General features: G+C 39.8%; 1 protein-coding gene across 1 annotated transcript in view; it reads right to left on the reverse strand.

Annotated features, from left to right (window-relative positions):
* Positions 1–12,122, reverse strand: part of CENPE (centromere protein E) — a 65,373-nt gene that overhangs the window by 16,988 nt on the left and 36,263 nt on the right. The window contains exons 30-39 of the mRNA XM_087723909.1: positions 10,987–11,277; positions 10,747–10,884; positions 8,787–8,945; positions 7,452–7,763; positions 7,140–7,277; positions 6,762–6,920; positions 4,699–4,911; positions 3,740–3,952; positions 2,606–2,818; positions 1,444–1,518 (exon numbers count right to left, since the gene is read on the reverse strand). Coding sequence (XP_087580035.1) covers positions 1,444–1,518; positions 2,606–2,818; positions 3,740–3,952; positions 4,699–4,911; positions 6,762–6,920; positions 7,140–7,277; positions 7,452–7,763; positions 8,787–8,945; positions 10,747–10,884; positions 10,987–11,277 — 1,911 coding nt within the window. The remainder of the gene's footprint in view (positions 1–1,443; positions 1,519–2,605; positions 2,819–3,739; positions 3,953–4,698; positions 4,912–6,761; positions 6,921–7,139; positions 7,278–7,451; positions 7,764–8,786; positions 8,946–10,746; positions 10,885–10,986; positions 11,278–12,122) is intronic.

The raw sequence follows: 12,122 nt of genomic DNA on the forward strand, positions 1-12,122 counted from the left end.
TTTCACCCTCCGGAGGCTTCAGGAAAGCCTCCTGAAGGCGAAAACCCACCCAATGTGCAAACCGCAAGTCAGAAAACGTTTCCAGTCTCTGGCGGGCCTTTGGGGGTGGCTGTTTCCCCCTTCCTCAGGCTCCTAGAAATCCTCTGGAGTCTGGAGAGGGCAAAAACGGACCTACTAGGTCCATTGGAAGTCGGAAAATAGGCCATTTCAAGCCTCCAGAGGCCCTCCAGGGGGTAGGGGAGGCCATTTTCACCCTCCCTAGGCTCTAAGAAAGCTGTGCGCATATGCAGTGTGTGTGTGTGTGTGTGTGTCACACGTGCATGCACAGGGGGCACGGTGTGCCCCCCCATTAAGTTACGGGGGTGGGCACACGAGTATGCGCAATAGCGTGCATGCTTTTGGCACCCGAGGTGAAAAAGGTTCGCCATCACTGCATAATACATTCACAGACAGCTGAGGAAAAGTAGCTGTGGGAGAGATCTGCAGAGTGTGATTTAAAAAATATATATATCAAAATGGCAGCCACAATGGGGCACAACACGGTCCATCTTTTAAGTGCAATATTAAAAAAAATATGGAGTTTTGATCACACTGTTACCATTGCCATTGTGAGGTGTGGGCTGAGTTTTTTTTTTTTTACACCATAATCTGAAGACACCCCTGATAACAGCAGCACAAGGGAAGAGTTCTTGGGGTAGCAATTACTCTGAGGAAACCACTAGATTTACACATCATCTTTCTATATCAAGAGCTCCTGCATTGCAATGGATGTTCCTCTGTTTTCTGGCATAATATACAAGTTCACAGATAGATTGGGTATAATTGGAAATTGACTTCAGTCATTGTGTGAGAACAAGCAGGATAAAAGAATCCTCCACTCCTCTACTCACAATAGAATTCCCTATGGCACCAGGCTTGAAATTTTGGATAATCTGGAACCGCGCCGCCTGTGGTTCGATCTAAGCACAGTACACAAAATTGTCTGCTACAACGTCTTGCCTGTTAACGACTTCTTCAGCTTCAACCACAATAATATAGGGGCAAACAATCGATACAAACACAAGGTAAATTGCTTCAAACTTGATTGCAGAAAATACGACTTCAGCAACAGAGTGGTCAATGCCTGGAATGCTCTACTTGACTCTGTTGTTACATCATCAAACCTTCACAACTTCAATCTCAAACTGTCTAATATGGACCCCACCCTATTCACGCCCCGTAAAGGGGGCGTGCATAAGGTCACCATCATCCCTGTCCTACTGTCTCCATTTATCTGTATTTACTTTCTTTGTTCATGTTTATATTCATACCTAAACTTGCTATCTTGTTCAAGTTTGATAAATAAATAAATAAATAAACAAATAAATAAATGGTAGACATTAGAACTCCATTTAATGCAGATTCAATCAATGGGAAATAGAGTAAAATGGTGATAGCATTTACCATTATTCTGAATATTTTTGCTTCCAAGATTTCAAAGCAGTCTTGCATCTTTCGCTGGACACTCATTTCAGACTCCTGGAAAAAAGAATATATATACTTGGTGGTAAACTATTATCTCAATATGAGTAGATTATGTCCAACTAAATAGAATACTTAATAGAACTGTAAAGATGGAAACACACTTTGATTCCTGCAAGGGATGAATGGCTGCCAAAAAATGGATGGAGTCATCTGAGATGGCTAAATTGACTGCTTTGATTAAATAAATGAATACGATCAGTTTCGTTTCCATTTGGAAACCGCTTTTGGATTTTGTGCTTGCAATGGAAAAAAAACAATGAAACGTTGACTTTGGGTTTTGCTGATTAGATAGGTTTGTTGTTATAGAAATGGCTAGTGCTGTATAAAAAGCTCCAGGTTTCCTGGGTCCAATCAAGTCCAAGTCTAGGAGGCAGTGCTCATCTTTGTTTCTAAGCTGAAGAAGCCAACATTGTCTGAAGGCCCTTCCATGGTCATGTGGTCAGCACAACCGTATGGCTGAGACACACATAATGTTACTTTCCCACCAAAGTGGTACCTATTTATCTACTTGCATTGGCATTCCCTTTTGAATTGCTAAGTGGTCAGTTGCTGGAGCAAGTAATTGCAGCTCACCCCGTTGCTCAGGTCTTGAATCCGGGCAATCAGCTTTCCAGTTGACAAACTCAGCATCTTTAACTGCGGAACCATCACATCTCGTGGCTAGTATATATTACTAGTTGGATACCTGTGCTTCACCATGAAACTAAATGATCGGGCTCCTCTCCTCTCTCTCAGACTTGCCCCACAGAAGCCTCTCCTCTCCTATCCCCCTTCTCTCCGGTTACTTGTCCCAGCTTCTGCTAACCTAGCAGTTGAAAAGCATGTAAAAAAGGCAAGTAGTCATGCCGGCCACATGACCACGGAGATGTCTTCAGACATCTTCGGCTTTGAAATGGAGATGAGCACCTAGAGTCGGGAACAACTAGCACATATGTGCAAGGGGAACCTTTACCTTTACCTAAAGGAAATTACAATGTGATGTTTGGGTTGAAAACTAGACCTCCACATCTATCACCAATGGTTTTACAGAATAAGAAACAATATATCAGTGAAATTCCATTCACTGGAAAGCATCCTGTACCTTTCTAGCATTTTGAGAGAAGGTCTCCTGAAGTCGGCTTTGAGTTTCTTCCTTAATGTTCTCCGTAACCTGCTGAAGGTCATCTCTCTCTTTTTGAAGCAATGCCTTCTCTTTCAATAGCTGTTGAACACATTTCTCCTGCTCCCGCAATTCGGCTGTCAACTGTTTCTTTTCCTCATTAAGGCTGCTTGCCTCTTTGTTTAATTTTATTATCTAAGGAATTAAATGTTACACCATTACTGCAGCAGCCTTTCTCAGATAGTGCCTTTGAGAGATAACAACAGTTTTGGACCCTTATGTTTCAGGGTGAAAATATGGAAGATGCAAGGTTAGGGAAAACTAAATCAAAGCCTGTGTAGCATCAAGTTTTATCTAAAGAACAGAGCAGAACATATTGGCCAAATGTGATTGGACACCCAAGGAATTTGTCTCTGGCACATAAGCTCTCAGTGTACATTAAAAATAACAAAGTAACCATAAGATACCAATAGGAGAAGGTAGTGGGAAAGATGAAAAGGATAATAGTAATACAGACTTACTACATGGGTAAATATCCTTAGACATAAGACAGTCCTGTGAAGATTAGGTATTCAGCAAAGAGAGAGGGGGGGAAATGTCTCTGTGTCTAGTTGTTTTGGCATGCAATGCCCTATAACCCTATCTAGATGGGAAACAGTTTAGTCCATGATGTGAAGGTTCTGTAGCAGGGATGAAATCCAGCAGGTTCTGACAGGTTCTAGAGAACCGGTAGCAGAAATTTCGAGTAGTCCGGAGAACCAGCAAATGCCACCTCTGGCTGGCCCCAGAGTGGGAGTGGGAATTTTGCAGTATCCTTCCCCTGCCCCGCTCACAGAACTGGTAGCAAAAAAAATTGAATTTCACCACTGGTCTGTAGGTAACTTCTCAGCTCTCTTTCTGACCCATGTGGTATTCAGGTCCTCAATGGAAGGCAATGGAATACTAAAAAATTAAAATTTGCTTCTTTCCCTAAACATCTAAATTCCTTAGAGTACTGTTTAAACATTTCAAATCATTTTAGAGTCACAAATGCTATTTTCCCAACTTTCCAGTTCAGTACATATTTAAAATACTTATGTACAAACATAATACCATTCATCGGAAAGTATCATGTACCTTTGCAGCGTTTTCAGATATGGTCTCCTGAAGTTGACTTTGAGTTTCCTCCCTAATATTCTCCATAACCTGCTGAAGGTCATCTCTCTCTTTTTGAAGCAATGCCTTCTCTTTCAATAGCTGTTGAATACATTTCTCCTGCTCCCGCAATTCTGCTGTCAATTGTTTCTTTTCCTCATTAAGGCTGCTGGCCTCTTTGTTTAATTTTATTATCTAAGGAATTAAATGTTACACCATTACTACAGTAGCCTTTCTCAGCAAGTGCCTTAGAGAGATAACAAGAGTTTCGAACCCTTATATTTCAGGGTGAAAATATGGAAGATGCACGGTTAGGGAAAACTAAATGAAAGCCTGTGTAGCATCAAGTTTTGTCTAAAGAGCAGAACAGAATATATTGGCCAAATGTGATTGGACACACAAGGAATTTGTCTCTGGCGCATAAGCTCTCGTACATAAAAACAACAAAGTAATATAATCATAAGATACCAATAAGAGGAGGTAGCAGGAAAGATGAAAAGGATAATAATAATAATAATAATAATAATAATAATAATAATAATAATAAAGACTTTCTACATGGGTAAATATCCTTAGACATAAGACAGTCCTGTGAAGATTAGGTATTCAGCAGACAGAGGGAAATTGTCTATGTGCCTAGATGTTTTGGCATGAAATGCCCTATAACAATATCTAGACGGGAGCAGTTGAAATAGTTTATGTTCATGATGTGAGGAGTCTGTAGGTAACTACTCAGCTCTCTTTCTGACCCATGTAGTATTCAGGTCCTCAATGGAAGGCAACGGAATACTAAGGAAATTAAAATTTGCTTCTTTCCCTAAACCTTTGAGTACTCTGTTTAAACATTTCAAATTATTTTAGATTCCCAACTTTCCAGTTCAGTACATATTTCAAATACTTATGTACAAACATAATACCATTCATCGGAAAGCATCACATACCTTTGCAGCGTTTTCAGAGGAGGTCTCCTGAAGCTGGCTTTGAATTTCTTCCTTAATGTTCTCCGTAACCTGCTGAAGGTCATCTCTCTCTTTTTGAAGCAAAGTTTTTTCTTTCAGTAGCTGTTGGACACATTTCTCCTGCTCCCTCAATTCGGCTGTCAATTGTTTCTTTTCCTCAGTAAGACCTCTTACCTCTTCATTTGATTTTATTATCTAAGGAATTAAATGTTACACCATTAGTACAGCTAACCCCTTTGAGAATAAATGCAGTTTTTTTTTTAAAACCCCATCATTCAAGGTCAAAATATGGAGGATGCAGTTAGGGAAAACTAAATCAAAGTCAAGATTAATAGTAAACAGTACTAAGGAAATTAAAATTTGTGTTTCCACTAAACAGTGAAGTCCTTTAAAAAAAATTAAATTATTTTTAACTGCAGTGCAGTAAACATTTAAAGTATAAAAATATTTAAAGTAGTACGCGGTATTACTGTACTGATGTACAAATCTAAACATGACTATAATCACTTAATTGGCAACTTTCAAAATGTAATCTCTTGTCTAATTAGATTACACTGTACGTTCCATACCAATGTGTTTCTAGGTATTCTAAATTTGGAGAATTTCTAAATTTTCCTCTTCTGCAACTCAGTCCTTCTGGGTTATTGACAGAGGTTCTTAAAAGTCAAGATGGGAACTGTGACTATGCAATTAAAGATTTACATTTTGTGTGTGTGCCATGATTGCACAATTGCACCCACCATGTTTGACCACATCCTCCACTAGACACACCTGTATAATCAGAATAAGCTTTGCTTTTGTTCTACTTTCTTAAGACTTTCCCTAAACAAGAAGTCACATTTCAATTAGACAGTCTTTAAATAATGGCTAGTGAATATCTGAAATAGTCCTCCTTCCATTTTAATCATTAAAAATTAACTCTTATGTTAAACCTCACTTGCACTGATCTGGCGCAGGTATTTAACCCACATTTCCAGATAATTCTATTCCATAATACATTTTTTTTCTGTTTTATTGTCCTGCGCAGTTATACCCATTTCAATTTAGCATGCTGTGTAAATTATCCTAGTCTGCTTCATTTTATAATTTATAATTAAAACAAATCATGGCTTAGTATGAATGTAGTCAGTATTAAAGAATTCTGACTGAAGTTCCCTTAAAATCACAGGAACTCAAATAAAGAAGCAATTCTAAATTGCCCAGAAAAGGGTAACTTTAAAATAAAGAAAATGAACAAATCCTTTAATTTTAGTTCACAGCTACTGGCAGGGTGAGAGTGGAAACAATTGAAGTATATTCTAGATCTCCTGCTAAGGACTATGATTTTGTTTTAGGATATTTTATTTCCCAGTATCATCCCTGCGATACTAAGTAAGGGCCACTAGTCATCTTTTGATTCCTACAGGAATGTCTAACCTGCAGTAAGTGTATTAGAGAGTTGTCTGCATAAAGCAGAATAGCCATGTGTTTTTCTGACAACATGGTGTGTGCTTGTTTATGCATGTGTGAAAGTCCAGGTCCCCCTAGTGGCCCAGCTTGAACTTTATGAAAAAGTTAAAAGAGGAGTGGAGGAAATAAATAATGTTGTTTGACATCCTAGAAGATAAATACCCCTCTGGGGAAGAATGTTGGGCATGGATCAGGACCAAAAACATTCGTAAGATAAGGATCTCACTTGATTTTTCAAGTTGCATGATCCAAATTCAGGACAAAAATGTAAATTAGTTTTAATGTAATTTATATATTTTATAATTTGGTCTAATTTCTAAGAGCCAAAGAATCCAGCCTAATCAAATCAAACTCAAATCCATTGTCTTGGAAACCAATTAGACTGTGATTGCAAGCCTATAAGAAGGACATGACCAGGACAATATGTTCCATTGACACTGGTCTTCAGAATGATGCTACTGTTGAAAGGGGAGGTGGCACAAAATTCTAAGAGCTGTTGAATGCTGATTGCTCCAAATTTAGTTAATCCTGCTTTTTATAATAGTTCCTTTTTATCTGTCTAGGCTTCATTAAAAAACAACTTGTAATTTTCTTACTTTTTCTTTTAGGTGCTTTGTTTCTTCTTTAATCTCTTCTTCTAATTTCTGAAACATCTGTTGTTGCTCAAGAACCAAATTCTTCTGGGTATTTACCTCATCTTCTTGTGATTTTACATATATCAACAATTTATCCAGTTCAAGTTGACTATGCTCACTCTTAATGTGTGTGTGTGAAGAGAGAAGGGGGGGGGGAGAATGTCATGAGATACAATTATTCAGGACATCAGTTGCAATATTAAGAATTCGTACAATAGCGATTCCACCAATTCTTTTAGGTTAAATAAGAAATATTGACCAGGGGAAAGGGGGCGGAGGAGAGTTTAAAACAGCAGACACTCTTTAGTATTAAAACACTTAAAATGGTATCTTTCTTACTTTTTTCTTCAGCTCCTCATGAACTTTTAAAGTCTGAAAATCTGTAGTTACGATTTTTTCTTTTAGTTCTTCTACCATTTCCTTATGTTCTCTGAGAGAATTGTTAGCCTCCCTCAGTTCTTGCTGCAGTTCCAAATTCTTTAACAACAAAAATAAAGAAAATAAATTCACATGCAATCAAGCTGACCACCACATTTAAAGAAAGTCTTAATCCAATAAAAAGGATTTCCCACAAAAGAGGCAGCAAATTAAGTTGCTTTGAAATAAGATGGCAGCAAATAAATTGAATGAATGGAATGAATGAATTCTTACCACTGGAACAAGCCTCTCTATAGTCTCACTCAGACGATGGACTGTTTGAATCATGTTATCCTTCTCAGCTTGAAGAACCTCTATTTCTGTTCTTAGATTCTCTTTTTCTTGGCTGAGGTATTTGACGTTTTCTTCACTGCTCTGAAGTGTCTGAACAAGCTCGGTTTTCTCCCTCTGCAAGGCTTCCATTTGAGACTCAGAGATACTTAGCTGTTCATCATCCTTCGTCTTCTCTACATTCTGCTGACTCTCTTCTTCTTTCAGGCAGAGCAGTTGCCGCAGCTCGAGAGAATTGTTTTCTAGGTATTGGAGCTGAAACATGATTTTTATGAAGAAGAATTGGGCTATTTTGCATTTTGCATTCCAAAACGCCTGATTACTGTATTTTCCGGACTATAAGATGCACCAGAGTATAATACGCAGCAAGATTTTTAACAGGTAAATTAAAACAAAAGTTTTTGCCCTCCTCAGCCCCCAGGAGCACTCTGCAGGCTTCCCAAACCCTCTGCACACCCCCTTTTTGTGAAAAAGGGGGCTGCAGAGAGTTTGAGGGCTGCAAAGTGCTCCTGAGGGCTGGGAAGGGCAAAAAACCGAGCAAAAAGCCTCGTTTTTCAGGAAAACGCCCTCCCTTTTTGTGCAAAAAATTGGGCTTGCAGAATGTTTGGGAGGCCTGTAGAGTGCTCCTGGGGGCTGCAAAAGGGCAAAACAATGAGCAAAAAATGGCCCAGTATTTTTTTTTAACAAAAAACTGGACGTGCAGAGTTTGGAAGGCCTGCAAAGTACTCCTGGGGGCTTGGGAAGAAAAAACCAGCCTGATTTTTGTGAAAAATGGGCCCATTTTTCGCCTGTTTTTGGCCTTTCGAGTCTGAAGCAGCACTTTGCAGGCTTCCCAAACCCACTGCAGCGTCCACTTTTGTGAAAAACGGGATGCAAGAGCTGGGTTTTGGGAGGGCAAAAATGCTGTATTCAGTGTATCAGACACACCCAAATTTTCACCCTCTTTTTTTGGGGGAAAAAGGTGCGTCTTATACTCTGAAAAACAAGGTATTTAGAAATTCCTCTATTAATTTGGTTAATCCCATTTTCAAAGCTATCACCATTGCAACTAATAATCAATTCTATTTTCTATATGTGTTCTGTGTAATTTTGGCAAAAGAGTTCCTTTTCATCTATACTATCTTGATTTTTTAAAAATTAGAGGCTTTTAGAAATAATTTGAAATATAAAAGGGACATACTGTCAAAAAAACAACAACATCCTGAGCTTACTTTAAAAAAAATCATTTAAAATTTTAGGCCATATTTATGAACATAATTCTACTTTTCATTTACTTACCTTTTCTTTTAGTTTTTTTGTTTCTTCTTTAAATTCCTCTTCAAGTCTCTGAAACATCTGTTGTTTCTCAATAACTAAATTCTTCTGTGTATTAACCTCATCTTCTTGTAATTTTACATATGCTAACAACTTCTCCAGTTCTAATTGAGTATCCTCAGCCTAAAATATAGATTGAGAAAAAAAAGCTCATTACATCATGAAATAAAATCAGTTGGCACATCAGTTTCTATTATGCAATTTGAAGAAAATATCAAGCGTTTCAATAACTGAACTTTAGAATTATTGTGAACTTTAAAATAAAAATGATTGACTAGGGCACTAGAGAACTTTAAACATGTTAGAATATTCATGACTGGGAGAGACCTAGTAACAAGATCAGCCAATGAATAGGCAACTATGTCAGCCAATGGGAGCTGAAACAGAACTGAGTCTGTGCTGAGAATTGAAACTAAAACAAGACTACTCTGCTCTGAAAACTACTCTCTGCTGAACTGCTGCTTATGTTTTACTTGCAACTTCTACCACGTTGAAAGGCTCTACTATTGGTATTGTACATTTATTCATCTGTTACATAAAGAAGTTAATGAATCCACCTGAATCAGTTATCTGTATGTGCTTTCTGGACTTGATTTTTCTGCAGCAAACTCTGACAAAACGGCAGATGTTGAAAGCATCATGCTCAATCCTGTCAAAACCAGGTGGCTGTGGACTTTTGAGCACCCCAGATCTGGATTCATTCCATCTTTAGTCTTGGATGAGGCTATACTCCCCTGTTCACGACTGGTGTTTAATCTATGGGTTATTTGGTACATGTTGCTCCAACTTGAAGAGCAGGTAGCAACTGTGATAAAGAGGACCTTTGGATAGCTTCATCTGGGGTTACCCGTTGCATCCACCGCTAGATCAGGAAACACTTCAGATGGTTTCTCAAGTTCTAGTCACCTAAAGGTAGAATTACAGCAATGCAGTCTAGGTCAGGCTGCCTTTGAAGACCAATCAGAAGGTATAGTTCTGTGATGGCGAACCTATAGCACGTGAGCCATTTCTGAGGGCACACAAGACGATGCCGTGTCAGCTCCAGTGCGCATGCCAGCTGATTTTCAGCCGTTTTTTGCCCTCCGGAGGCTTCAGGGAAGCCTCCTGAAGGGGAAAAACCGCCCAACGGGCAACCGGGAAGTCCGTTCCCGAACTTCCAGTTTGCATGTTGGGCAATTTTTCACCCTCCCCAGGCTTCAGGAGGCTTCATGAGGAGTTCGGGAACAAACTTCTGGGTTGCCCATTGGGCCGTTTTCCTCCCTCCGGAGGCTTTCCTGAAGCCTGCAGAGGGCAAAAAACAGCCCAACGTGCCTCCCGAAAATCAGGAGGCTTCAGTGAGGCCTGCGCACATATGGGGGGTGTTGTGCGCACATGCGTGGGGGGGAGGGCATTACATTATGGGTGTGGGCACACATGCATAACACCCACCCACCCCCACTTCCCCTGCTTTTGGCATGCCTTGACAAAAAGGTTAGCCATCACTGGTATAGTTGGTTCAGAATGCAGCAGTGGGGCATTGCTGAGAATTCCTTGGAAAGTCCATTGAACACTGATGCTAACTAAGCTACACTAATTGTCAATGAGTTTCCAGCTGCAATTCAAGGTGTTGTTTATAATCTATAAAGCTTTATCTGCATATCTCTCAGGGTTTCTGCCTATTTTTTCCGAGATCAGTGGAGCTCCTTCCCTGATGATATTCCAAGAATTTTTAAAGGCCTTACAGTAGGAGATTTGAGAAGGCTTGTCGGTAGTGAAATATTTTTTGTTTGGGGGTGGTGGTGGAATATATGGGGTATAGTTTTCCAAATGCTTCAGATGTTTTCTGTTTTAAAAATTAAAGCTGAACAAAATTATTCTGGAACCAGGTGGCCTTTACATCTAATAAATAATAATGATGCTTTTTAAGTGTCACACATTTTCCTACCTTTTGTTTCAATTCCTCATCAATTTTTGAAGTCTGAGAATCTGTGGCTATGGTTTTTCCTTTCAGTTCTTTTACCATTTCTTTATGTTCTCTGAGAGAATTATTAGCTTCATTCAATTGTTCCTGCAGTTCCAAATTCTTCAATGAAAAATAAAGCCATATGAAATAAAACCACATTTAAATTAAATGCTAATCCAACAAAAAGTATCTCCCCAAAGGTGGCAGCAATTGAATTCTTACCATTGGAACCAGCTTCTCTAGAGTCTCACCTAGATGGTAGACAGTTTGAGTCATGGTATCCTTCTCGGCTTGAAGAACCTCTACCTCTATTCTCAGATGCTCTTTTTCTTGGCCGATGTTTTTAATGTCTTCTTCAGTGCTGTGAAGCTTCTGAACCAGCTCAGCGTTCTCCTTCTGCAGGACTTCCACTTGAGACTCAAGACTAATTTTTAGCTGCTCTGCGTCATCAAAACTTTCTGCATTCTGATTCGTCTGGAGCAACTGCTGCAGGTCAACGGACTTTGTTTGTAGCTGTTGGATTTGAGAAAGAATGTTTATGAAATCGAACCTATCAAATGTCTCTGGTTTTTTAATTTTCTATGAAAAGTAGGAAAGAATGGTGTATTCTTTCAGATAAGGGACTAGCAGTCTTTTGATTGTTAGAAGCAATTAATTGTGTGGTGGCGGTGTTTAGAATGCAGTACTGAGAGCTAACTCTGCCGACTGCCAGGAGTGGTGAATCCTTTTTCCCTTGGGTGCCAAAAGCACCCGTGTGCTTGCCCACATCCATAATTTAATCCCCCCCATGTCTTGCCCTCTGCATATGTGACACCACACCTACCCCCCGCTGCCCTGTGCATTATGTCCAGCTCAAGGTTGACTCCGCCTTCCATCCTTCAAAGATCAGTAAAATGAGGACCCAGATTGTTAGGGGCAATATGCTGACTCTGTAAACTGCTTAGAGAGGGCTGTAAAGCACCATGAAGCGATATATACCGTATTTTTCGGAGTATAAGACGCACCCCTCCATCCCCAAAGTGGGTGCAAAGGTGTGTATGTCTTATACTCTGACTATTGTAGCGGGAGGGGAGGGGGGTTGCTGCAATGCTGATAAGCTGTTCTATAAAGGGTTGTGGCGGCGGCTAATGGGCTGCCGCGAATGGGAGGAGGCAAATGGGCCACAGCAAAGGTGCATCAGTGAACAGTCCGTGGCAAACAGGCATTGGTGGTGAATAGACTGCAGCAAACGGGCTGCGGTGGCAAACGGGCCCCACCAAATGGGCATTGGTGAATGGGCACACTGAATGAGTATCGGCGCCAAATGGGCATCATTGGTGAAGTCCGAAAAATACAGGAAGTGTTATTGCTATATATAA

The sequence above is a fragment of the Thamnophis sirtalis genome, unplaced genomic scaffold (assembly GCF_051295495.1).
Source record: "Thamnophis sirtalis isolate CommonGarterSnake01/CBP01778 unplaced genomic scaffold, rThaSir2_p1.2 scaffold_10, whole genome shotgun sequence".
Taxonomy (NCBI): domain Eukaryota; kingdom Metazoa; phylum Chordata; class Lepidosauria; order Squamata; family Natricidae; genus Thamnophis; species Thamnophis sirtalis.